Source organism: Rhea americana, unplaced genomic scaffold (genome assembly GCF_003343005.1).
Source record: "Rhea americana isolate MKP2758 unplaced genomic scaffold, rheAme1 scaffold_71, whole genome shotgun sequence".
Classification (NCBI taxonomy): domain Eukaryota; kingdom Metazoa; phylum Chordata; class Aves; order Rheiformes; family Rheidae; genus Rhea; species Rhea americana.
This window is the reverse complement of record NW_028186879.1, coordinates 1,978,504-2,005,782: the sequence shown is the minus strand read 5'-3', so window position 1 is coordinate 2,005,782 and position 27,279 is coordinate 1,978,504. Positions and strand designations below refer to the sequence as shown.

The 27,279-nt window shown below is 38.4% G+C and overlaps 1 protein-coding gene across 1 annotated transcript in view; it reads right to left on the bottom strand.

Annotated features, from left to right (window-relative positions):
* The window catches only part of ATP8A2 (ATPase phospholipid transporting 8A2), a 297,060-nt gene that overhangs the window by 247,682 nt on the left and 22,099 nt on the right, over positions 1 to 27,279 (bottom strand). Inside the window, exons 6-20 of the mRNA XM_085321829.1 lie at positions 27,178 to 27,251; positions 24,615 to 24,684; positions 22,687 to 22,814; positions 21,547 to 21,658; positions 20,681 to 20,846; positions 18,133 to 18,260; positions 16,886 to 16,963; positions 14,848 to 14,936; positions 14,056 to 14,100; positions 12,692 to 12,767; positions 8,432 to 8,537; positions 7,085 to 7,167; positions 5,251 to 5,300; positions 2,431 to 2,500; positions 600 to 684 (exon numbers count right to left, since the gene is read on the bottom strand). Coding sequence (XP_085177955.1) covers positions 600 to 684; positions 2,431 to 2,500; positions 5,251 to 5,300; positions 7,085 to 7,167; positions 8,432 to 8,537; positions 12,692 to 12,767; positions 14,056 to 14,100; positions 14,848 to 14,936; positions 16,886 to 16,963; positions 18,133 to 18,260; positions 20,681 to 20,846; positions 21,547 to 21,658; positions 22,687 to 22,814; positions 24,615 to 24,684; positions 27,178 to 27,251 — 1,360 coding nt within the window. The remainder of the gene's footprint in view (positions 1 to 599; positions 685 to 2,430; positions 2,501 to 5,250; positions 5,301 to 7,084; positions 7,168 to 8,431; positions 8,538 to 12,691; positions 12,768 to 14,055; positions 14,101 to 14,847; positions 14,937 to 16,885; positions 16,964 to 18,132; positions 18,261 to 20,680; positions 20,847 to 21,546; positions 21,659 to 22,686; positions 22,815 to 24,614; positions 24,685 to 27,177; positions 27,252 to 27,279) is intronic.

Here is a 27,279-nt window from a genome sequence, read left to right as displayed (position 1 = left end):
CTCCCCCCCCCCTTTTTAAAAAAAATCTGAATAGAAGTTTCAGGTTTAGGAAAAAAAAAACATGAAAGTTCGTGGTTTTACTATAATGTCATTGTTTTATGCTACATGGAAGAGGGAACAAAGCCAAGCAGTTCCTGTAAATGTAGATGTTGCATCAGCTATAGGACTTAAATAAGGGATCCTTTTAGATAATATTTGAAGTCTGCATCTCTCATGTTTCTCAGCATGTTCAGGTTATCACTCCGCTTCATATAGCCAGGACCTTTGAGTCATCTGACTTTTACAGATTTAAAAATACTAACAGCTCCAATGAAACCGAAGTATTCAGGCAGACAGGCTCCTTCCCTCCATCAGCCATATACAAAGCTCCATCCTGCTTCTTCCAAATTCCATTACCCTACTGAAATTCAAAGAGAAGCAGAAATAGGCCATTCATTTCTTCAGGCCTKAATTTATCTCAGAGCCGCTTATTTTCTGATCATACCACTTCTAGAATAATCTTCAGAGCTATCTTATTTGGCACTGCAAAGCTTCAACAATGCAGAAAATACTGCAAATAATTTGATAATTCAACTCTTACCATATGCTGTTTCTCTTACCTTCTGTGGCGAAGTATTCAAGATGGCACAGTGTTTGCTCCATATACTGGGAATCTTTTGATAGCCTCTCAAAAATTACATTATCCTATTAAAATCAAATTCATTACAAATTCATTACAGAGTAAGTCTACATATGAAGTTTCCATTTGTGCATCTACAAGCTCAAGTCACATAACCTGAGTGGACGGGCTAACATCATAACCCAAAACTAAATTTACAAGTAATGCATTTGGTTTTAGGCACACACATCTGAGTACATCATCTGGGTTGTGCACAATGGCAGAGAAATCAAATATCGGGAAACAGAAGCACTCTTCCCTCCTCCCTGCACTCCATAAAGGAGTCCCATTATCAAACAGTATGAGATGCTCCTTTTTAATTACTAAACTGAATATATTTATTTTCATAGAATAAAAGCATCTGATCTTATTCAGTACTTGTAGTTCCATACAGAAGGGTTGCTTCTTGCAATCCTTTCTACATAAGTCTCCTACTGATACTAAGAAATAGGAGGAAATATTAAACAGGTTATGCTACCGAATTGTGTGGGAAATAAGCTTCCTCCTGCCAGCAACTGTTTATCTATCACTAAATAAAAGTGCAATTGAAATATATAACAGCAYGGATAACAGTAGTACTGACAACGCAGCAGCATCACCTATACATCTAGAGCCCCTGGATTTTATTCTGTAGCTACCAGAATTTGCTACATATATGAAAAACAAGAAACCCTACTTTTCCTTGAATATGTGCTATTAAGCAAACCAACTACACAGGCCTACCTCTGTCACTGAATAGAGTAGACACACCACACAACTGATTTATAATGAAAGTGGTAGGACGGGAGGCAATTGTCAGAAGGTGCAAGAGTTCACRTAGAGCACACAATTTACTTAATAGTTGAGGTGAATGTCAGATGTAGCAGAACATAAATGACAACACCTCTGTTAGAGGTCTGATCCTGCTCATACTGAAGAGAGCATGAAGTTTTTGACCATAACATCTGGTTTTCCTTGCTTCCAGTGGAGCACTCCAAAAAACTGTAAACTCAAGCACAGTATGAGCAGTGACCGAAGACCACACACTGGCAATTGTGAGGTCCTACTGTGCCGATATTTGGCAGTGCTGCATAGTGACAATGGACCTAATYCACTTCCACTGCACCAACATGAAGTTGGAACATCTTTACTAAATCAGTGGAGTTAAATTAAAGTAACAGAGCAGTGCACTCAGGCCTATCTGTCAGGACCAAGTCAAGTAAACCAGATCCCTACAGAAGTCAGAAACAGTTTCCTCTGTTGCAAAAAGCAATCTCCATAATTTTCCATTGAAATTAGAACCACTCTCTGGCTGTGGCCAATGTGAGTTTTACAGCCTTCATATTTCTGTAAGTTATTGCTCTTGTCAGCAAAGACAGAAGCACAACATGGCACAAGTCATGATGACAAATAACAGCAGGTGCAGAGATGAGAGCCAAACCGAAAGCCAAACACTTGAGAACAGATTTTAGCATTACAGGTTCAGACAAGAGCACTTAGTATAGCTTCTGAGCTGCTGATGCACAGCTGGGTGAAATCCCACTTTTGCTGAAATAAAGGGCACCATGCACATTAGTTTCAGTATTTTTATTTCAATTGGGTGGTAAAAAGCCAAGCAGTCCTGCCTGCAAAAAATCAAAGAAGGAATTATGGGTCTCCTAAATCATTTGGTCCTAAACAGAAAGCCAATAGGTATTATGTATGATACATGAAATATCAGCATCTTAAAGTCTTGGCTATTGAAACAATAACTGGTATTGTAAGTTCTCCATTGAAGTAGTTTAATTACTTACAGCCCCTTTGCAGTAGAGACGTAGTTGTCCTGCTGGAGTTCGGACAATTACTGACATTCTCTTTCTGTTACTGTAGAAAGAGAAATATTTAGTTTTCTCATTAGTTGTATTGATCAAGAGTAAGTCCTGTTCTAGCCAATGAATTTTCTCTGATGTGCTCAGCACATCTGAGATCAGGYGAGATGGAACAGTAGTAACTTGAGACCCAGTAATCCTAGACAGCAAAGAAACATTGAATTGCCTGTTTCCCTCTTCAGCCCTATGGTTCCTATGTTCATGGAAGAAGTCAACCCAATCTGATTTGGGTGCAAGTCTATATGAACCCTGCCTGTGAACTTGAGCAAAATATGTATAAAAATGTAGGTAAAAACAAGATTGCTCAAACATACCTTTGAAAGGAAAGAAGGGGAGTCTTGTTTACTCTCAGCTTTTCCTTATACAAAGGAAACTATTTGGGGAACTTTAGGCTAGAAAAGGAAGTATTACAGTCAAATGTGTATTAGGTATAGGCTTAATAGACTCTGAAATAGCCATCCATGGACACAGGTATAATTATTTGACTTTCTAATTTGAAGGAATTGAGAGCATGCAGAAATACATGTCACAAAGATGAGTCATGAATTGCTGAGTRTATAGTCTTGAGAAGGAAAAGCCTAGTACTAGGACACCTAAGCAAAACTCCCATGAAGAGATGCCAATGTAAACACCAAGTGACAGTTCTGAAGAGGCTACTATTTATTTAAACTCTAGGGAAAAAGAAACAAAAAAAGCAAACAAACTCTCCTGCTCTAGGATAAACTGTGGTACAAGCCAACATAGGTTATTCGAGCATTAAAGGAATGGACCATAAATCCAGGCTACATTTTATCAGATGCACTTAGAGTGCTTCCCTCAACATGAACCTGATCAGTTCTTTCTTCTCATACCATCTACCTAAGTAGACAACTCTCCCCTTCCTTCTAGAAGTCTGACGGCTGAAAGATTGCCAGGTTTTTATAGTATGCTAGTCTATTTCTAGGCTTCGTTTTCTTTATGATACAAGAACATGGATGTAAAGACCACCCACCTAAATGGCAGTGATCATTTGCTCGYGCAACTTGAACTCTGCCTTTTTTGTATATATGATACAGAGCAGCTCTCAGCTTCCCTACAGGTTCTTTACATTGGTCTAATCCGACATATAGCTGAGATGACACAGAACAACAGAAAGTCAGACTCCTCTGAGCAGAGATGCTTATCAGGACAGTCAAGTTTGGGATGTATTTAGCTGGGGGTATTTAAAAACATACAGAATAAAATATTCAGGTATTTATCAGTGGAAGATAACTAAGGATATTTTTTAAAAACAGATTAATTTTGGCATTTTGCTTTGCAACCTCTTCAAGAGCTACAGAAAGAGGGAATTGCAATTTGTAAGAGGCAACCAAATCAGCTCCCATCAAGAGTACAGAAGGGTCTGTGGTTTTATATCCAAAAGAGAAACTATCTGTAAATGTAATTCCTTTCCTCAAAGAAAGGAGGAGTCAGAAACAGATAGAAAAATGGGAGYAAAAGTATCCTCCTTCCTCATTATCTGCTTACAAATAAATACAGACAGATCAGAGTGTAGATCAAAAGTTACTCTGGGATATCTAATCCTTTTTCAGGGCTGAAAAACCATTCATAAGAAAATAAGCCCTTAACATATCTGATCAGACAAAATGCAACCTTTCCTGCTGTACTTTATGAAGCAGGTCTAAAGGGTAACAATTAACTATGCCCAGAATTTCTAGAGCAAGCTAGTGACCCTGGGAAACTTCCACGTGCTTTTGAAATCCGATTACAGAAGGTTCTTCACTGGCCAAGTAGGAAGGTTGCTATAAATGGGAAGAACTACGATAGTGTTTCGAAGAGTGCCTCATGTAAACTATAGATCCTCCTGGCTGTGTAAGGCAGCAGCAACTAGGTTTGTCAGAGCCCCCAAAGCATTCCTCTACCACCCTTTCAGGGAGTTTCAGAAGCTGGGTAAATAAGCAAATGTCAGAATAAAACGAGTGAGAAAAAAAAAATCTTCAAAACAAGGCAGAGAAGAAAAAAATGATTTACTCAAATCTCTTCTCTTTAGCCTCACTTAGCATACTCCTTTAGCAGAATCAGCCAGTTGCAAGAGGGTAAAGAGTAAAAAAAAATTGAAGTCTAAGCCATAGCTACAGCAGAAAACTCAAAAACAAGAAAAACTACAGTAGAAAAGCCTGCTGACTAGCACCATCCAAGCCRGCAAAACTATATTCACTGAGAAAGAAATTACCACAATTGCCAGAGATTTAGGGGCCCAATCTGCTTCATGAAGCTTCTCGCTACCCAAGCGGTGCCTGTCCTAAGCAGCCTGACTCCTTCCAAATATTTAGAAAGCTGGGGTGCKTCTTACAACAGGGCACCAAAAAACCCTCCACTAGGAGACCCCACCTACCCAAGAATAAGTTACAATAGTGCTATAAAAAAACACAAACTCCAAGCATAGTCCTGAAGTAGACAATTGACACTTTCTCTACTGGTACCTCAGCAAGCAGGTGAGGCACAGAATGATGCTTCCCAGGCAGCAAGTTCATATCAAACCTACAGAGCTGGARTGGCCAGGGAGATCTCCATGCTCATACTCTTAACAGCAAACTGACACCAATTTGTGATAGGTTCTGTATTAACTTTACATTGGGGCCATAGSAGAGGCAGGATAAAACTGAAGTCCAGCTTTTCTACTGCATCCGCTGAATCTTTTTATTCCTAACATGTATTTGTAAAACAGTTCTACTATCCTGCATTGAGTATACAGAGAGAATTTACCTGGAAAACTCCAGCACATTAAGAATTTCAAAGGTTTCTTCTTTTCCCAGCTGTGAAAGAAAACACGTACTATTTTAAGTATGTATTTAAGTATRCATTGTGTGATAGTCTTATATGTGTAAACATGCAAGTTGGTTAAAACATCATTTCCAAATCATAGAAYAAATAGTAAAATGTGGTAATAGCTCCCTCTCCTGGTAAAAGTGTTGTAAAGCCCTATTTAATAGAATTACTCCAATTGTTTGAATGTCTAAGATGGTGGTCCCTTCTATTTATTTACTCTTAYAGACCTACAGTCACCATTTCAAGAAAATTAACTTTTGCTCAAGAAGAAGCATGCTCTGAACATTAAGCTGTTCTTTAAAGGCTATCTCTTCTAAAAAGGCATTATAGACTGTGGGCTTCATTTCAAGATAAGATAAACAGGCTGTCCAGATTTGACATTATAATAGCCACTTTTCCTGAACTACCTTAATATTTCTTTTATTTTAATTTGTAAGTAAAGAATCCTTTCTTTTAGTGAAAATGGTTAAATAGAATAATTCCTACTATTACAGGCAACTCTTTTTCCAGTTGCATGTTTAAGACAAGGACAACCTGTGCCAGGGTTGAACATGGAGAATCTGAGGAAGGAAAAGGACTTAAAAATCCCTAATCTTTGACATTCTTGCTGCACAACAGATGCTGAGAGCAGTGAAATTTACTGGAGTCTCAGAAGTGCTGTGGCATCTGTAGCACATGGCCACAGGAAGGGCTCTATTGAAATCTCATTGAGATAACAGTACACAGTTATCTCTAAGGCACAGATCAATTCAGCAATATCCCTGAGACCAAAAGTCATCTCCAGTTGAGGCATTCAAGAACTGCCACTACCTGTAGKAAGTGAGAAGAGACAGGAACCTCTGGGAGTGACATCTTTCACCACTGCCTATAGACTGACCAAGCTGTGAACTTTGGCATCCCACTGAGGAGTGTAAGACTAGGTATGGCCAATCTTTCTGTAGAGAAGGTGAGAAGACCCTGCAGAGGTCTGTATGACATGCTCATCCTAAGCTCCTCTTAAACTAAAGCAGCAGCCTTTCAAGAAGTCCTGAAAAGCTTGTGATGAGCCCTGAAAAAGGTAGATATTTTAAGTACTTRGTTTGGAAGTATACCAGACTGGTTATTTTTGAGGATTTGTAAATGAACACACTCTAGAGGAAGGACAAAAATAATGCATGCATTATTATTAACAAGCACGAGATTATGAATTCCAGAGAAAGATGGTTGCAGCTGAGATAGAAACTAAGGCAGAAAATTAGGTCAGAATGTAGCTCTGTGAGTTTGAGACTGCCCAAAAGTGTCAACCTTCATTAACTATACCCATTCACATGTGTACAAAGCTTGTTAAGTAGATCTATCTTATACAGAAGATTTCACTGAGGCAAGGGAGGAGGGAAGGAAAAAAAAAACTCCATCATTCAATTGCAAGAATTCAAACATTTATAGCAATAACTGCTAAATACAGAGCCACAGAAAACCCTCCTCCCAGACCCATGCATTTCCTTCCAAGGAAAGTTGCTCATCCATGCTTCCTAGACAAGAAGTGGCGAGGAAGTCTTCAGGCACAATATTTCCCTTATAGGCTTGCAAATTCTTACAGTCCATTCTACATAGAAGGACAGAGGAGGAATTTGTGTCTAAAATACTGAGTCAGCTCTTCCCAATCTGCAAAAGTCTTCTGCATGTAGCCTCCTAAAGGCCCTATAATGAGGAAGTCAGGAGAACCATACAGTACACATTTATGCTCTGCATGAGGTTGGCAGCCACTGCACTATGTACACCTACTACTTACCGCATCAATAATAACTGAATGTGGAGTCCTTCCTGTGAAGACATACCCAAGCCTTTTTGCTCCTTTCACCAAAGCTCCTTCATCTGCCAATTAAAAAAAAGAAAAAAAAAAAAGTTGAATTTAATCTGGTATGTAGAAGAAGAAGCAGCCAAAGCCTGTACCAAGCACATGCCAAGTGGTCAAAGCACAGAAGCCCACTTCCCCATGTAACTGAACTTCCATATCTGTAGCAGATAGCAGACTACTAAAGTAGCCCACTTCCACAAGAGAATTTACATTTTCACTTCTATAAAGGCCAAGTAAGATCAACTAAATGCACTTCACACCCAATTTGTATGAAACGTCTTCTAACTACCAAAAATTAAGCTCTAGTGTTGCRGAAGAGCCATATTTATTTCTTCTTTATAGAAGGAAAAGAAAGAAAACCAATCCTGAAAGCAACTAAGATCTAAACKATCTTACTCTATTCCTGCAACATACATTTACTCCCGTTTCTGTTGTAACAAGTTCTTCTCAAAGAAATTGAGCTAGGTACTGTCATTAGAAGCTCAAATGACTGAGCTCAAACCAGAGGCAGCACCTCTAGAAGCCAACTACACAGCCTGCTTAAGGAGCAAGCAGCAGCAAGCCCAGGCACCAGACAAGCAAATTCAGTGCCCAGTTCCAGCAACACTGGTTTCTCTGCATCAGTACRGCAAGCAGAGCTGTCACACATGGGCTCTTCATCCCACTCCTTAGCACTCCAATAGGACATAAATAGGAAATGATGCTTCACCACCAAATACATCACTGCAACAACCCCGTTAGTGGAGGTAATTTGACGAGGAGCARCACCCTACTGTTTTGCATTTTGGTCCCTTTCAGTGCCTCTGTGGTGTTTCCTAGCAGTGTCCTGTATAGACAYTTAATATCTGCATAAGGCAATGTGGCTGCTAGATCAAGAGGAGACAAAAGCACTAAGAATTTGCACTCATACCAAGTAGACCCAATAACTGTATATGCAATGACAAATCAGTAATTCCATAGATCAGCTTTACATGAGGGAAGATAAGGCACAGGAAGCCCTAACTTTGCCTGCCACCCCTGCAGTAAAAGGCAAGAGTAGAAGACCTCATGAGACTAGAAGGGATCACAAGTCCAGCTAAGCGCTACATAAACATCAGGCGTATCAAGTTTTGCAAGAAACATTCAAAAGCAACATGCATTGACAATAGAAGATGCCAGATCTACTGGTAGCAATTAAATCAAAGSATGTTTTACTTTAAAACTAACAAACTTTCCAGGAGTTTTTTCATCTATTTCTACTCCCTTACTYCTTCCCTCCTAGAAAAGAAGGAAAAAACCAACCTGGAGAGGAGGCCTGGTAGATTATTTTATTTCCTTGTCTCTCAGGAACAACAGTATGACACACTGCCAGCAGGGTGAGGAACTCCTGTATGTGCGCAGCTGTTGGCTAGACAGGATATCAAGCAAGTCAGTTTTAGCATTACATGCAGTCCATGAGGGTCTGGAGGGAGCTCTCAGTTGCTGCGGATATGAAAACATGCCATTTCCTGCCTCTAGTAATTGTTTCATTTTGCATCAGAACATCAGTAGAGTAGGACTGAGGACCAGCACTAATGAACTAAAATGCTAAAGCTAAAGACTTCATTTAAGTGATAAAGACCTGACAAGCCAAATTCTCCTTTCCCCACTCCAAATACAAAAGTTAGTTTTGTAGTGCTCCAAGCTTCATATAGGCCAAGATGTCTGTCATAAGGTGCTGATGATTGAGCAACAGGAAATACTGTTTTGGTAAGTTCTATAACAGCTTTCAATTGATGGAAAATAACCKCATCAGAATTAAACTCATTGCAATTACATCCCGAGCAAAGAATTTCCAAAGCAGACAGCAGCTGAATAACCAACAGAAAGCAACATCATCTGCTCTTAMAAAAATACATCACCCAACCAAGTAGAAGTTTGGTCAATGCTCCTTTTATGTTCAGCACCATGAGAACACACAACATAAAATGTTGCCCACACAGACTGCATATTTACTAGCCATTCCATAGTGCTTAAAGAGACACCAAGTCTACAACCCATCAAAGACTTCCTGGCACTTGGTTACAAGGCTCTGATCAAGTAATTCTGGTAGTTGTAGCTATGGTGACATGAGGGAGGTCCCCATCCCAGTCTTCTCTCCTCTTCACCCCCTGCCTTCCCAGCCGCCCCACACACACTTTTGCCTTTCAGGAATGGTACCCACCTGCCCAGCTCACATACAACCTGGCACACTAGCTTCATCCACTGTTCAGACAACTTTTACGCATTTGGCTGTAACAGTTAAGGTGAACACATTCCCCTTCACCACCTGCTATATCCATAACAACCACAGACAGTGGCATCAAAATCTTAAGTCACAGCAGCTGTTTGCACAGTGACTRTGAGTCAGATATGAACTTAAAGGGCTTTCTGCAAATTTAACACTAAGTCATTCTTTGTAGTTGAACTTGCAAACTTTCATAATTTTGATCTAAGTAAATACCACCTAGKTCTCGAACTTTTCATTGTTATATTTTATACATACTCTGTCTTAACACAGCCACTACAAAGTTTTGTTGCAAAATTAGATAAACACACACATCTTGTGATGTGGCCAAAACCATGTATTGTAGTATCAATAACAAGATCAGATGGAGGAAATACCAATGGTATAAAACAAGGCTGGATACTCATCTGCAAGATTCTAGTACAAAAACATCCAAGGGTTTCTCTAATAAATTCAAGGATGTTTCTACACAGTTTATTTTCTCAGCATATACTAGCAYTTGTTTCACAACAGAGAACAGGCTRAAACACTCTAACCAATTTCAAGTAAAAGCTACATGCCACYAAAAATCTTGAACATTTAGCATGTTCAAACATTCTTTTAAGTCTTAGGAAACAGCTGATCTTTTCTCATTCTAATAATAATAGTTTAAGGCATTTTCCCTTTGGAAAAAAGCTTGCTTTATTTCCATGGCTCATCTGCAGGATTCATCCAGTAGAAGTGGCTACTAAGAAACAAGGATGTTCAGGCAAACCAAGGCTCCATCTTCCATATTAAACTCCCAGAGAAGTCAGAAKAAACCATCACACATTTTCAAGATAAATTATTTTTCCTTGGAATGCTTTATACAGGCAATAATTCTTTGACCATAAGTCAAGACTAGACTTGGCCATCAGTCAATCCTTACAATCAGTGGCCCCGAAAATGAAAAGCTACAAAATTCAGAGGTGATATGGAATGCTAAAGATCTTCTTAGCAGATGGAAGATAGTCCCATGAGGAGAAGCACAGTATATTTTTTCAACCTGAAAAGAAAATTACTTGGCACTGCAACAACTTTAAACTAACACTTGTGACTGAATTAAATAATTCAAGACCAGAGATCATACTTGTAAATAGCTTACATTTATGTAGTGTCTGAAAGTTTCAGCTGGAGCTGTCAATGAGATAAAAGGGGTAAATTTAAAAGGAATTTATTGCCCAGCTAAGCACAGCAGCATCTGAACACACAAGGCAGCTTGTGCTATTAGACTTCAGTTTCATCACTTCATTTTCCTAAATGAATGTGGATTGTAAGACACCTGCAAATTGCATTTGCAGATACCAGCTGGTGATGAAAACTATGACACTAAAGAGATTTAAGTAGAAGCAAGTAATTTATGCACCTTAACAGCTGACACAGTGCACACAGCTAATGGGCTAGAAACAAGTGATCCCTTCGTCTCCCACTCTTTTGTAATCCAGTCCTCACTTCTCATTATTCAGGAAGTGCAGACCTATTTAACCAAACTACCTACTGTTATATGTAGTCATAGCATTCTGCATGTCYTGTGCTAAATCATCACTTGTTGCTGGATTGCATCCATCTTCCAGGACAGTYGGGCTCCAGAAGATGTCTTTGGCCCATGGAAGGCACATCTGAAGTCTCATCATCCAGGAGTTTCCCTGCTGCTTATCTGATGACTCAGTTCACACAGTGAGGCTAACCTCTGAAAGTCTGCTGTGCAGTGACAGCAGTGTTTATCTGAAAAGTGCTCTGAAAGATGAAGGAAGCTTATGTACATAAGGATTGAGCCTGTAAAAAGAAAACTTCCCTAGGTTAGGGATCACTTACTCTAAATATGGCTCAGGTAGAAATTAGCTAAATCCTCTATTTGCCTGCCACAACAACACATTTTCTATCCATCTCCCAAGGCAGAAGCCTACACAGAGAGGATCAGACAATAAAAGATACCCCAACATTAAAGAGCCATCTGAAGGGTAAAACAGAAACTCCAWCTCATACCCCATCCAACATCTGTCTTTTCTGAAGAGTCTTAAAATGTCCTAAACAACTTTTTTTTTGTATAGACCTCTAAAGCAACAGCAAATAAGAGCTCAAGTAGACTTGCAGCCTGCACTTAAAGCAGTAGCCTCTAGTTTAGGATGAGCACCTGAGTAAGTAACCCCTGTACATCATGACTGTAGATATTCCTAATACAGGAATATTTTGGAACAGGAGGCAACCCAGATCTTGATGGCAAATGATCTGCAATGGGAACTCTTTCTGATGCTGATGATTAAAAGAATCACACAGAAAACTAGTATTTCCTGCTGAGAAGGTCCTCTTCCTGAAGACTGAGGTGAAGAAGCCATCTCCACAGTCCACCACCTTATGCAATAYAGTGTCATGTATTATAACTACATGTTCCTTCAGGCATTTGCACTCTGTTGCATTTCAAGTTCCAAAGTGTTGTAAAGTGTAAAACAGAAAGGAAAGCTTTGCTGTGTACCAATTGCATGTTGCAATTTTATTTTTATTAGACGCAAGTACTAAACTTGTTTCAGAAATTACACTAAGGAGAGCAACTAGCCGAGTTTTTCATTTCACTTTGTACCCACCAACACCCAGACCCTTTACTGTGGACAGTTTTTGCAATATGGAAAAGGATATTTTCACAAGTGACTTGAATTCACAAATGTCTACTCATAAGCTTCATAGGTGCACAGCTTCTGAATAATCACTGAACTGACATTCCCACAGACTAGGTCCCTTCAGAACACAGCCAGTTAAGGACCTAAAATTACCAGTCACTAAAGTCTCAGTCCAAGCTTAGGCTTGCAATTAAGATATAGTGGAAATTACTGTGTAAAGAACAGTTTACAGTATTTAAAGCAGGACACAGGAAGCACCTTGCAATGTTCTGGATTACTGTTAAAAACAGTATTTTAACAATACAGATGTTAGACTACTCTTTAAAGAGCCTGCACTAAACTGGGCAGCTTTTAATGGATTAGAATTTCTACCTCAATTGCTACAAGATGCCATCTTTCACTTGGGCATATGAAGCTGTTTCATAGTAGCTGGGTACCCTTGCCAATGCCATTGTTTCTTCAAATCAATAGTGAGACAAGAAGGCAGGAACATGGCATGAAGGGGACTATTTCACTTCCTTTTCCCCTCAGTGCTTGCATCTGTTGTATAATTTCCTACTAGAATAGATTTGATAACACCAGTAGATTTGTTTACCATTCTACTCCAGACAGGCCTACAACAGGATGCCTAAGAAGCATGTAATATTCTAAAAGTAGACTTACATGGTCATTTTCTATGTTTTGCAGCAGTCTTGGGTCATCAAATTCACATGACTCACTGGTGGAAGGAGGTAGCTGGCTGCAGAGCAAGAAAAGCTTTTTCAAACACCAATGGCAAGATTTCCATTCTCATTAGTTCATTTATCTTGTTGAGAAATAGAAAGTTATTAAAACTACATTGTCCTTGTAAACATTGTGATTAAATCATACAACTGCTGCTCATTCTCAGCATTTTGTGCATCAAGTTTTTCAGAACACTAACAAGAAACCCAAAGTGATTATGTTTGAAGGTGTAGCTGAGAAGCTTCAAGTGTCCACCCACCTCCTAGGAGAGATGTAATAGAAGCTACTTGAAAGTGTACTTGAAATGCATTCATTTCGAAGCAACTTGGTCAAAGATCAAAATCCCTATGCTCCCCAGTCTCTGGGCGGCTTCTGTTCTAAACTGATCCCTGGAGGAATAATACTACTTTCAAGGCAGTAACCTAGAAGAACTCTTCCACAAAACTGACTCGAAAGGACGCAAGAAAAGGAAAAAATGACAGCGGCAGAAGCAGCAACATGAAAGACGAGGCAACTACTGAAATTCCATCTCAGTGGAAGTAACAATGTTATATGGAAATACTTCTTCCTAAAAGGTGACCACGAATATTAACAGGCATAAAGCAGCTTAACTTATTTCAGCAGGTAGTAGCTTCCCAACAGTATTCAGTGCCTGTTTCTTGGATGAGAACTCGTTTCTTACCTATATTGGCTATTCAAAACCACTTTAGCCCTCTTCTGGCTCTTCCCCTCCCCCTTCCTGTCAATAGGAATATGCTGCAGTGATATCTCCCCCATAACGCTTCCTTTGAGGTTTTCACTCCATTCTGTAGAACAGGTCAGACTTCATCCCTCTATTCACTAAGTCTCTGAATAAAAAGTGGTTCTGCATATCCAGCTCTTCTCCAGTTTTCATGTATGAAAGCACAGCATTTTAACAAGAATGCTTTCCTTTTCTTGTCAGGCTTGAACGCAGTGATTGCAAAAGGTAACATTCAATTTCTAGCTAGGGAAGCAAATTTACGGCATAGAACATCTCAGCTTGTAGCTTGGTTGTCTGCAATTACAAAAGAAGCATTGGCATGCATCCAGGCTAGCCTAGCCACAGCCTATCCTCCACCCATTGTCTCTCTTGTCTTCCCTCTGGGTAAAAGAAGTTGCATCACCACCCACCAGCTCTGAATAAATGCTCTTCCAGCAGGAGCGMATACTCAGATAACATTACTCCCTTGGGCTTGTTTCAGATCCAAATTTGCAAACAGTCTGCTTATACAGATAGTCTCCACTCTACTATACATAACACAAACATCTTAGAGCATATTTACCTGAAGTCTTCTGATGAACGCTCTGTTTCCAACTCCGGAAAGTGACTAAGGGACAGGAGGAGAGGAAAAAAAGAACATTTTTTTCCATTTTGCAAGCTAGAAACAAAGCTCAATGACTCATCACATATACAAACATATGTTGGAATTGTCAGTTCAGCTGCTTGTAGGTCTGAACCAAGTTCAGAGACCTAATTAAAAATATCATGCAACTCAAAGGCTGATTTGTATGGAGATCTTAAGTCTAGCCTTTTAAAACTAAGGAAAGTCAAAGACAGTGTTGAAGACTCAGACTGCCAACTGCTACAAATTCAAAGGGAACCTTTCTAACAAAAACAAACAAAAGAAAAAAGAGTAAGTTGTGTCCCTTCCATATAGCCTGAAACTATTCACTGCTGACAGCTAAGATTACAGTTGTTCGTGGTGAAATCTTGGTTTATTTGAAGAAGTCACAAAATAATTAAATTTGCTATCCTTAGTTGGAGCTGCTTCTCTTTGGAGCAGGCCAAAAGTTATTAACACTTAGCACTTCTGGTTTAACACTGTTTTTGAACACTGATTCGCACATTAAGCAGCAGATCAGGTCATGCCCCCTTTTCAGTTCAAGTACTTTCCAGATTTATATTTCATAATCTGAGTTGCAAGACATGAAAATGGAAACAGTTACCTGTGACCATAAAATACATTAATATATAAATAATTGAAGAATGGAATGTTCTGATCCTGTTCTAATATAAAACTACATACCATTAACAAACATATATTAAGCTACAGAATTTTTAAAGCCATACTTACCCATATGTCACTCCAGCAATACTACATTTCTTAAAGTTCATAATATTGCACGTTAGAGTACCTGTTTTATCAGAAAACAGGTATTTTACCTGTAAAGAAGGAAAAAAGTTTAATCAATATTCAACCTGCAAAGTAACAAAATTCTAACAAGTAGAGAACAGACTAAATATGGGAAAAATTCTAGAAGAGGCATAAGGTTCAGCAAAATTACAGTATTGGCCAATGTAGGCTTATGAAGCTACAGGTTTAAAAAAAAAATCAAGTTCTTTAATACTATTACTTTTTCTTTATCTCTATATGCAGTAGGGCCCAGATAGTTCATATCAGTTGCCAGGCTCCACTGCAGTCAATGGAGATGTACTATTTTTATGCTACTTGAAAAATTCAGTGAATTTTTCAACTGCAAGACTGAAAATTAAATGAAGACTCTTCAGGTTCTTGAAGAATTCTTAAATTTTAAAACATAGTGATCTTTGGATCACAGGATCTGTTCTGAATTTCTTCTCCCTCCAAACATTACAGTGGAAAGAACATCCAAGAGTAAGACCAAGTGATATTTTGCTGGCAGGTAAGTTTGTTCCTCTGGTATCCAGAGGAGACTGGCATTAGTCAGTCCTGAAAGCAAAAAAGATGTATCGCCACAGTCAGCACAGTCCAAGTTAATAATCCCCGATGAAACCAATGACTGAGCTAGCAAGCAAGACCATGCTAACACAGCAACTCAACTTCTTGTGGTATTAGCAGACTCAAGATTTCACACCTTCAATAGGCCACAACAGATCTACATTAATTGCAAGCCAATTTTCATGAGTTTTTTTTCCTTCTTTTAGCTTCCTCCTAGATTCCAAAACTGCCTTACCTCTGGATCAGGTAACATTTTAAAATCAGCAATTGTTAGAAAAAGATGGTGCTAACACAGGAGTCTGTCAATTTAAAGACCGGAACATTTTGCTGAGAGAGTCAGAAAGTCTTTCCAAGATCTGCAATTTGATTAAAAGAACCTGCACTAAAAACCAAAATTACTACTTCAGTGAATGCTTTAAATAAGCATTACATAGGTCCTATTTTCAATACTATACTTGGAGGCTCTGCAAGTTAGAATTCAAAGTGAATATCTAAAATATGAATAACTTAACTAATGTAAGAGTAGAACAACATTTAAAAACACACCTGTGACCAAGAAACTAATTAATTAATTAAAAACTCAGTCTAGTTACTTGGTGTCAGCAGTAAGCATTTTCTGAAAAAATAATGTACAGGCCAGCAAGATATATTACACCACATAATATAGTTTGAGATAGACAAATATTATCAGGATTTAATGGCTGATGCTTTCATATCCAAACAACTAAAATATGAATCAGGGGTTTTTAATAATCCTAAGCAAAACACAAATTTGATTAAGCAGGAAGAATACTGACAATCAACCTGCTCAGCAGCACACAGTAAATATATATTTTGCATATATACAAATTGTCTCCATGACTAGATTCATAGAAAGTATGGGGTTCATGTGGTTAAGTAACATATTTATGATTTGAGTAGTCCAGAGGAAAAAAATGTTATCCTCATCTGAGTGGAAAAATGGAAATGCTTGAAGGGACACAACCCAAATTAGGAATAAAACTGCAGATTTTTCAGACTAGCGTTTCTTGGACAGAAGTATTGGAGAACTAAGTACACAGGCTGTCAGCCTGCCTTTCAGCCAAGATAGGTCATGGTCTGTATACAGAGTCACCACCACACAGCAACTCTTCTAAACTGACTTTTTTCTTAAGAGCTTTGAGTTCAGGCACTGGACTTTAATATACGAAGTAAGGGTTCAATTCCTAGGCTTAAAACTGCCTATATAACCTTGAATTTATTCCTGTGATGCCTTATCATTCTGTGCTAGTGAGACTTAGACTAATGAAAATACAGAAATTCCTTTAACATGGGCCACAGCAGAGAATAAACAGCACTTTCTGACAGCATGTTTTCATGCCTCTCATCATCTGAGATCATGTCACAGACATGACATTTATGAACAAGTTCTTACCTGCCCAAGTTCCTCATTAAGGTTTGAGGTTCTGGCCATTGCAGGTGTGTCTGTTTCAGGATAATACATATCTATGTCCTGAAAGAAAAGCAAAATTAGACCTAAACTATGCAGATTAAACACTACAGTCTCTCATCTTTTGGTCAGCTCTAACTTGGCTGTAATGACTTTGATGGAGGTTCAGAAAGCTAGAGACAAATACTGTGTCTGACAAGAGTGGGATCTCCTTTCCAAACTCCATACTACATAAACTACATAAATATGAGAAAAGCCTAATTAAGTTATGAGTAACTGGCAATTTCCTCATTACATCATCTTTTAAGAATTCAGCACAGTAATAAGTTCTAGCAGGCATTAGCTATTCAAAGGTTTTTAATAAAGCCACAGAAACAAGGCAATTTAATTGTGGTTGTGGCTAGAGTAAAGACAAATGCCTCACTCAGTGAAATCACCTGTATTTCTACTACTATTACTACTTAATTGGGAGGGTCAATAAAATATCTGCTAGGTGAACCAATGTAGTAATTTCTCAGAAAAGCCATCTCAAATATCTCCAATACACCATGAACAGCTTAGAGAATATGCATGAGTTAGACCTTGTTTACTTACATTTTAGACAAAGTCCTACAACTTTACAGAAAGCCAAAGGATGAATGTACATCAACACAAGCAACACTTCCCCTCCTCTTCTGACTGTTCACCTTTAAGGCACATTACCACAATCATTTCTCTTCATAATTGGAAAGAAATGCTCTTTGAAGCCAAAGCTTGCCTAAGCAGAGAGGACCTTTTTGTAGTATGAGGCACCAGCCAACTTGATCTCCTTAGAGAAATACTACGACTCATATCAATAGAAGTGACCTGAAGGCCAGCCTCAGGAAAAACAAAAAAAGTCTAGTTTTTCCATCCAAGGCTGAGAGAATCTATAAGACACAAAAGAGTTTAAAAGCTATTTATCCAACATGAATCATCTGAAAGACTTTCTTTAATAACCAATGAAGTTGAACATTTCTCCCATCCTGAAAGCCTGATGCATGAAAATCATCACTTGCACAGGGGTTTCCTACAAGTAAACATTTTTTCTTCTCTGTTGTGAAACCATGCAAATTAAATTCTCTAAATTTCTGTCTTTCATGGAAGTTGCATCATAGAAGTCACCAGAAATTCGGGTAAAGTCTTCAGTGTGAATGTWTTTTGCAATTTCACTTTCCAAAGGTGACGTTAACATGTCTATTCTTGTTACTTACCCAATTTATAAAAAGAGCCTGAGTAAATTTGACAACTTCCAGTGTCACTAGAAGACTAATTGGAATAAGGTTGTTGTAGAGGATTATAAACGTCAGCAGATTGTATCCAAAGTTGACAGACAGCATTTCTGTGGACCAAAGGACAGACATTAACATCTAGAAGGCAGAAATGAGTGGCACAATAGAGGGGCAATCATCTTCCTACATTTGCCCTGATGATATTTAGTAGCACTAAAATAATCAATGAGTGTGTTAAGGTTCTTAGTACAAGGGCCTTTTCAATGTTGATTTCAGTATTACAAAAATTGCCCACAGAACACATGCTTGGAGATGCAGCATATTACGCCAGTTGAGAAGCACAAGATTGGTGAGGCTAGATATTAGAGAACACATGTATTCTGCACAGTTTATACTGAACAGATGGTGTGAAGTACGATATTCCATACTATAACCCAATTTCAGATATTTGTCTGACATCTCAACTGCCCCAATTAGAGCCGCTAATTAAAAGGAACATAACTATCTTTCAAAAAGTGTTCTACATGTCTCAGTGGACAAGAGGCAAAGGACAAGTTTGTTCTAAAAGCAGTCAGTGTTGGCAAAATTGAGAAGTTACACGCATTAGACAAATCTAAGAACAAGACGACTGCAGAAAAGTCACACTAAACTAAATAACACATCCTGCTCAGGTAGGAGAGCTTTTATTAGTAGTGCCAACACTGGATAAGTTGCCTAAATAAATCTGCCAGCAAAACTGGTCCTAAGGGGAAGAAAATATTTTTGAACTGCTTCCATTCCTGTTTGCTTTTCAGAGGATTCAGGACAAGATGATGGTCTATGGTGCCAACCACAGCTGGTCTCTGCTTCCAAAGTTGCTGCATTTGTCTATAGTCTTACACTTCTATTCACATTCAGGGAGGCACTTCATGCCGCATCAGACCTAATACAGTGGGCTTACAGTCCACACCTAAGGCATCTTCAGCATTACAAAGAGATTGGGATGGAGGCAGGGGAGAAAATTTGGAGGAGACAGAAGCCAGTAAAAGAAGTTGCTGAAACAATGATCAGAAATAGACTTGAATTTTGGAGACAGGCATCTTCAAGTTTGAATACACATTAATTCTGTATTTTGTCTTTAAGTGGCTTTGATCAGTTGACAAAAAAAAATAGAGGCACACTTAACTGGTAGAAAGTCTTTCTAATGCAGTCTTTACAGAAATTAAAGATTTAAGTTAAAAACCAAATACACATGCCTAGCCTGAAGGATAAGTGTCTTTCCCACGTGTGACGATTATAGAAGTGATAGAAATTGTGTTCAGCTTGCAAAAATGCATCCATACCTAAGCTACTATTTCTAGATCCTACCTTTGTTTCGCACATACTTGGTTACAAGCAGCAGCTTGACTGAAGCCAGTGGCACGCACCTTCTAATTTTACATTAGCACAAGTTCAAGAGTTTCAYGCTCCCATTCTCTTTGCCAATATTCCTTCTTTCAGTCAATGGAAGCCACAAATTTAAGCTTTTTCATTAAAAAATAAGGGGGGGGGTGAGGAAAAGACTTTTAAAGTCATTGCTACTGCTTCTGGAAGACATTATTAGAACTATCAGAAGCCAGCCAAGAATGAGATGCTCCCATGCTCCCTCTAGAAGAGATTTTAATATTATCACAATTGAAGTTCATCTGAACTAGAAGGCAGCCTTTGCCATCTGTTTTAGCATCACCAGTAAAAAGAACATTTGAAGTTTCAGTGAGACTGTTTAGATCCACATACACAATATGCCTCTAACTCATTTTCTAGCTAGATAATATAAACCGTCTCTGCTGTACAGCAATTTCTATTTCATCCTAAAGTGTTTGCATAAGGCCGATATCTTTATCTAAACTGATAAATCCAAGCGGTATAAAGGAAACCAAAGTAAAACACTTTATAAGGGCACTAAAATATCAGTTTTCTCCTCAAAGTGACACTAAAGTCAGAAGCTAAAGTCTCTCTTAAAACAACATAACACAGAACAAAGTCATAATACCTAGCATGCCCTTAACAGTTCTCCACATCAGCGACAAGAGGTCAGTGTGTCTAATAGCAAACTATGGAAAAGGACACAGCTAGATAAATCCTTTCCTCGGGTAAATGAGCATAAAGTCAGTACCCTCAGACTGATACCCACTATCCTCTAACAAGGTACAATTAAATAGGATAGATAAGGCAGCTCCGAAAACAAACTCTTTGAAACTTTGGCTGCATGGCACCCCTGGGAGCGTTTATAGGCCAAACAAGACTCATTCTTGCCTCTTTTCTGGTTTCCCTCCTACTCAGACAGCAGTCCAATAGTATTTAGCCAACCTCAGAAGGTTTTATTAATAGAAACTTTACTAATAAGTTAAAAGCTGTTCCAGTCTGTTCTCAAAATATATTAGGGCACCAAAAAGTAGTGGCAGGCTTTGTTTCTTTGTTTCTTACTGTATGTATTTATCTCACAAAACCGAGAGCCTGGCTAGCCCTGCAGCCTGCTCATACAGTAATAGCATGCTGCCTGCATACTCACCGTTTGAGCCAAGATACCAAACGACCTCACCATGGGTTCTGTTCCATAATAAGGCACCTACAGAACTCACAAGGGCCATGACCAGGAGAATACAGAACAACACCAGGATCTGCACGTTGGTTACTTTCTCCACATTTGATCTCTTCAGAGGTGCTTTGGTTGAATTCTGAACAGCAACAGAAAAAGGACTGGTAATGGCTTATATAGGAGGAGACTGCAGAAGCAAACTTGGTCTTAATTTTTAAGAGTCAGTTACAGAGTTTGCTGCTTCAACTTTATCATCTAGTTCACATTGGATGCAAAGTTAAACAAGATGGTAACAAGAGTCAATATGCTTAATGATTTCAAAATTATAGGAGATGASAGAAAAAGTACCATTTGCTTCTAAAAAATCCTGTACACTCATCTCCTCTCTGCCCATCTCACTGATGGCTAGCAGAGACAAGCAGTACMTGCATGCTTCTGGTCTCTCCAGGCACTCCTTGCCTTTAAGGCAATGCAAAGATTGCGGTCTTAACCTAATTATCTCAAAGCTCTAATGTGGCAAGTGGTAGTCATTACATCTCTTCAGCTGCAGAACCTCACAGAACTTTAGATGCTGTACAAGTGCCATGCAAGTCATTATACCTCAAAATAGTACAATATCCAAGTAAAAACTAATAATATTTTAATATAGATAGATGTATATGTGTATACACACACACACATATTAGCAAGGTATCTCTAATTCTTTATATCCYTCAAAGCCTCTGTCTTACTTAAACAGCTATGATCAAGCCTTTATATCACGAACGAGTGACAAGCAAAATACACAAAAACACACTAACTTCTACGAGAACATGCTTCAAATCTCCTAAAAGCTTTACCTGCATGAGTTTTGTATCATGTCCTGTATACACAACAATACCCAAGACCCACTGAGTGTTCCTCAGCTGTGCACCTCTTAGCAAGATCTGGTCAGGACCAACAGAAACTGGACTGAAAAGCAAGAAGTGTATCTTAATTCTTCGTAACACTTTAGGAAAATATTTCTCCTTTCAGCCTTACTCCCTCTCAAAAAAASAAAAAAGTAAGAGGAAGAAATATTTTAATGAGCTATAAATCTTATGCTGTCCACATAATACACAGGTTTTAGTGCTCTGAAAGTCTAATCCCTGTTAAGGGCAGCAAGGGAGTTGCTGCAGTTTCCCAGAACTCAAGAACTTTAGAGGAGGCTTAAGGCTGCCAAATAACTTCACTTTGGCTGTATGAACTCTAGCACAAAAACATGGAGTTAAGCACTTGCAAACAGATCATCCATTCCAGGCATATTATAACCTTAAAAGAAGTCATTTAATCAATATTTTCCATTCTAATTGTCAAGTGGGATGCAGGTGATTTCCTGCTATTCTTACATGTGTCACTATTTAGCTGAGTTGCCAAGGAGTAGTTTTGAGGCAGGACAACAAAGCTCATATTCTAACTCTTAAAGTTCTAATATTGAAGTACAAGGACGTATTTTCTTTTTTTTTTCTTCCAATAGTTGAAACAGATCAAAGTCACAGTGATAAATACTTAGATTCTGTAATGACTTTTCCGTACAGATCTGAACATGCTAGAGTATTTTGTTCCTGTTGGAAGGAAAATTTTTCCAGCTTTTTCTACACATCATCTGCAACAAGACAATTCAAAAAACCAAAAATATAGAAAAAAAATCTAGTTCTTTCTTCCCATGTTACATTTATTAAAAAAATACAATTCCAGAAAAGCCATCTCTCCCATAACAAGCAAATAGTGTTTTCAGAACTTCCATGAAAACCCAGTCCCTTAATCACCAGGCTACAGATCATTTCTGCAGAAGACTCAGCAGGAAGACAAAACAATGCCATCTCATATCAGCAGATGATCCAATTCACAGCTGTTAATTACTACCTCCAAAACCACATATATGCTCAGAGTTGCAGACAGAAAGCAAGCAATATTTTTCCTAACCAAAGAAACGTATGGTTTTGCTGTCAAGTTGATACCTTTGACCATCTAAACGCAAAGTTCCAACAAAGTCATAGAGATGCCGGTTGGGTCCTTCACATTCTATCCTTCCAGACACTTTCATCAATTCTTCTCTTGACTGGAGACCAGCAGTTTGAGACAATCCCTGCAGAAACCAATCCAAAGGACATACTTGCAAATGATTTGTTAGCAGAYGGCAAGTTAAGAAAAATGCAATTTCTTTCAACATATACTATTTCAGACTTTTTTGATATGATCTGAGTGTTTAAGTAGGGTTTCAGTGATTCTTTCCCCAAAAGAAAAGACTCTCCTTTATGGACACAGACATTATCTGTGTTTACATAGGTCTAGCATAAATCTCTACTGAATAAAGAGTCAGTTACCTGTACAATCTCTCAGTAGCCAGGAGGAAAGTCACCTCCACAAAGCACATGCTGTGCACATGAAGGAGGAAGTAGGAAGAGGTAGGCAGTCCTGGTTTTTCTTTCAAAATACAGCTCTGCTGATATGTTAATGTCACTAAATATAGTCACTTCTGAGCATAGTTTCTCCTAGGTCACTGCAGAAGTCCTAATCTTGATCCTACTCAAGATTAATTATCAACCCACCATGCAACTGTAACATAGCATAGAGCTTACTCCACCTAASACACCACATGTACAATACTCCATAGCTTTTCATCTATGAACAGCTTCACTTGGGTAAGTGAATGAGCTATTTTGAGTTGGCAGGACTTTGTTCTCACTTTTCACTTCTTTTGGCAGAGYTGGATTGCAGCACTGCACAACAGAACTAGGGAAGGGGTTAAATATTTTTGTATTTTAAACAGATTTTATTCATTTCTGGATACATGACAAACTCGACATCTGATCTATTGGGCTGGCCTAACACAGTAAATTTCATTTCTTCAAAGGTAGTAAACTAACAGCAAGCATAAAGCTTTTTCACAAAAAAGAGAAAACAAAAACCACACATATGTACACTGGCCGACAACGTCTCAATTTGAGACATACGAAAAGCACTCATTAGAGGCTCAAATAATACAGACCAACACTTGTGACAGTAGCAACTACAGCTCTGACCACAAGCAAAGGTTTGTTTGTTTWAAATATGACACTTCAAATCACATCTGACCACTTAACACTCTTTGGAAATACTATGTTTGAACATAGCTTCTTTCTGAAATTCTTAGCTAAACTGACCGAGAAGTATCTGGGCTTCACAATAAAAATATAATGTTGTGAGATAATTATCTGAAAAATATATCTGTTAATGGGCAGCCCCCAGCGTCAACTGAAGGCCTATTCCAAACTGAGACAATAGATCCCATTTACCAAGGGAACTGGGAATAGAAAGGAAATAGTGTAAGTCCCATGTATGGTTTTTAGTCATAATTTTGTGACTCCTGCATCTCCAGCTAATGTGTGCAAAAGAGCTGCAATTAATTCTCAGAGTAAACCATCCACAAGAAAACCCATTCCAGGCTTGCCTCAGTCACAAAACACTGAGCATGCCACACACATCTAACAGTGGATACTTCAACATCTCTGCAAGACATCGAAGCTGTGCTCAGCTTACTGAGGCAGTGGAAACACCTTTAGTGCTAGAAATGCCTTGCAGTAGTTTGATGAAAGATACCACTYTAATTAGCAAGCAGGCAGATTGGCCCAAGCACTCCCTGGGCCTTCAGCAAAAAGAATCACAGCCAAGGTCTCCTTAATTTGCTTTTGTAGGCTTAAACCTCTCCTTTCAGATTAGCTCCTTAGACTTAAACATAATACATATTATTGCATTTTTTTTTCAAAACAGTGGCAAGGGGATTCTCAGCAGTCAAAGATGTACAGCTTTATTAAACGGTACTGTTATCACACAAGCTAAACTGTTTGCTCTGTAACTAACACCACATATCTAAAAAAATCCTGAGAAATTCAAATTTTCATTTTACCTGTCTTATTTTAAGATTTGTCTCCCCATCAAGATTAGCTGTTTCAATATAGCACATTGCTTGAGGTTCACTGTAAAGAGCACACAAAGATTTTCAATGTTGAAAACTTAAGATTATTACTTTTTGTACACTACTTTCACATTAAATGATCCACAATACACGTCTTCAATACACTGTGTAGAATTAAAAAAAAAAAAAAAAAAGTGGTTTATGACCATGAAAGACTCAGTTGAAAGTACTCAATTTGCAGAAATATCTTAATATCTTTGAATATAAACAATCTCTTAAAATGGAGATTATGAAGACAGGCATGTCTAAACTAAAAGGTAAATAAGGATTTAATAATTCATGTTAAAGTTACAGATGCCAGAAGTGGAATATTTTACACTACAGTCTAGAAAATTACTTCAAGTAGTGTTTTATGCCCACAAAGCAAGAAAGTTTAAGTAGTAGTGTAAGAACRCAGTTAATCAGTAAAAGAATCAGTAACAGTAACACACAGTAACACAACAGGACTCCTTAGCAAAACTTGGTTAAGACAGACAGGTAAATGTACAATACGGACTAATTTTTTCCCTCCAGAGAAATAAATTGGTTTTTCCACTCACTACTCCARGAAGAAAGATGCAGAGCCTGAACTTGTCCCCTCCTGTATGGACAACCTGAAATCGCATCCAAGGAAGCCATGGATTAAGTTCAACCTGATAYCAATTTTGCTTTTACCACAAACATCTTTTCCAATGCAATTGAGATAGTTAACTCAGTAGGGAGAACTCTTACAAAGCAATTCCCTACTTTTCCCCACATATCTGGGGAAATGTTTCATACCAAATGAAAGGTTGTGCTTGGCTCTAAATCACGGGGTTTTTTTTTTCCTTTAGGCAAATTATTCCATACGTAAAATTCATTTAATGTCACCTTTCTTCTACAGGAGTGGGAAAAAAAGAAAAGTTAAAAAAAAATTTCAACTCTGACCGTTAACTCAGACACAGAAAATTTATATTATATTTATACACACACAAGCAAAACACAAACCCTCCAGAGCATGCAAAGCCTTCTGGTGAACTGAGGACACTTAGTATTGCCATTCAAAAGAATGATGGGAACAACATCGATTGTAAAAGCACAAATGCCACAGAAATTGCATTTATTATATGTGGGCATGACAGATATCAATAGGTTAGTAGAGTAAAATGGAACAAGTAACCCATGCAAGTTAAGGTATAAACCAAAAGTTGTTAGTATCAAATATTAAAGGAGCAGTTCTCAAGTAAAATAAACATTCTTCAGTGCTAGAACAGGAAATAATTGATGTCAAAGTAGTTTCACTATCTGCACTTACAGTTGACAACTGCTCATTTAAGAATTTGATTTTTGTTTTGTATTTAAAAAATGCAGTATTGTGTACCATGGGAATGAGGCTACCTCTATCCTTGATYTCATGACAAATCAGATTGAAGGCTCTACGGGAAAGCTCAACAGGACCAGACTACCATCACAGTGCAGTTGTGCCCAAGAAATAACACATCCAAAAAATGCAAAAGGACAAAAGCAGTGCAGCGGAAGATGCTTCCTTAGAAGTAGAATCACTCAGGAAAACTGTGATCTAGCAATCAGAGCAACCTATAGACACTGCTGTGCTAAGTGTGTGGAGAGGGGAAGGGGGAAAAAAACACACACACACAATGAAAGATGGAAGATCAACATGTCATAAAATGTGTCTGCTTCAGAAAAGTAAGGTCACAAGCAGGAACATCACTGTTTTCTCTTGTTCACATCTCCACTCCCTAAATGGATAGTGGTGTTGCCTTCACCCCAAATTGTTTGACACAAAATATATACACTGGATTATCTTAGCATAGGGCAGCAACTGCTAATCAGCCTCACAGTACAGGAGCTGACCAGTGCCACTGAAGTGCTTCCAGGACCCAACAGCTARCTTTCACTTTCTAGTATACTTGTATAAAAAAAATTGTCCTATATTTCACAAAAGAAAATGAGAAGTACATAACAGTTAGCTATTGCTATGGTGCTAGGAACTATGAAATACATTTGTAGCCCAAGGAGTAGATGAATGAACTCCAAGTGCTATTTTGCAGTGTAGTTATTTAGATGCYGGCTGGGCCAGTCTTCTAAAGTTACTTACAAATAGTAATTTAAGAAGAGATCTTGAACCCCAGCAGCAGGAAAACATGCTGGTAATTCAGCAGAATTAATTGAAATAAAACTTMAGAGCAAGTTTTCTTGATTAAATGTTCCTTGGAAGGCCATAGATCAACAGGTTGCATCAAGATTGTAATAGGATTTGGAAGAGAGGAAGGTCTAACAAGCACATAATACCTTCTGAAGAAAGCTATTCATCTTAAGATCTTAWCTACAAAAAGAAGTTAATGATACATGAACTGTTGACTAGCAAAGCACTACTTTAACATTATTGAAGTTCACTTTCATATGTGGAAAAAAGTGCCATCTGATACCTATTTTTAATAATAGTAACTACAGAGTTTAGAGTCCTCTGCACCTCAGTTCATCAGAGGCATCATTTCACACCCACTCAGGATACCTGGAAGATACAATGACCATGTCTGCTGGAAGATGTTGCCCATTGGTGACCTTCACAATATCGCCTACTGCCACCTATTGAATCAGGGGCAGGAACACAGTA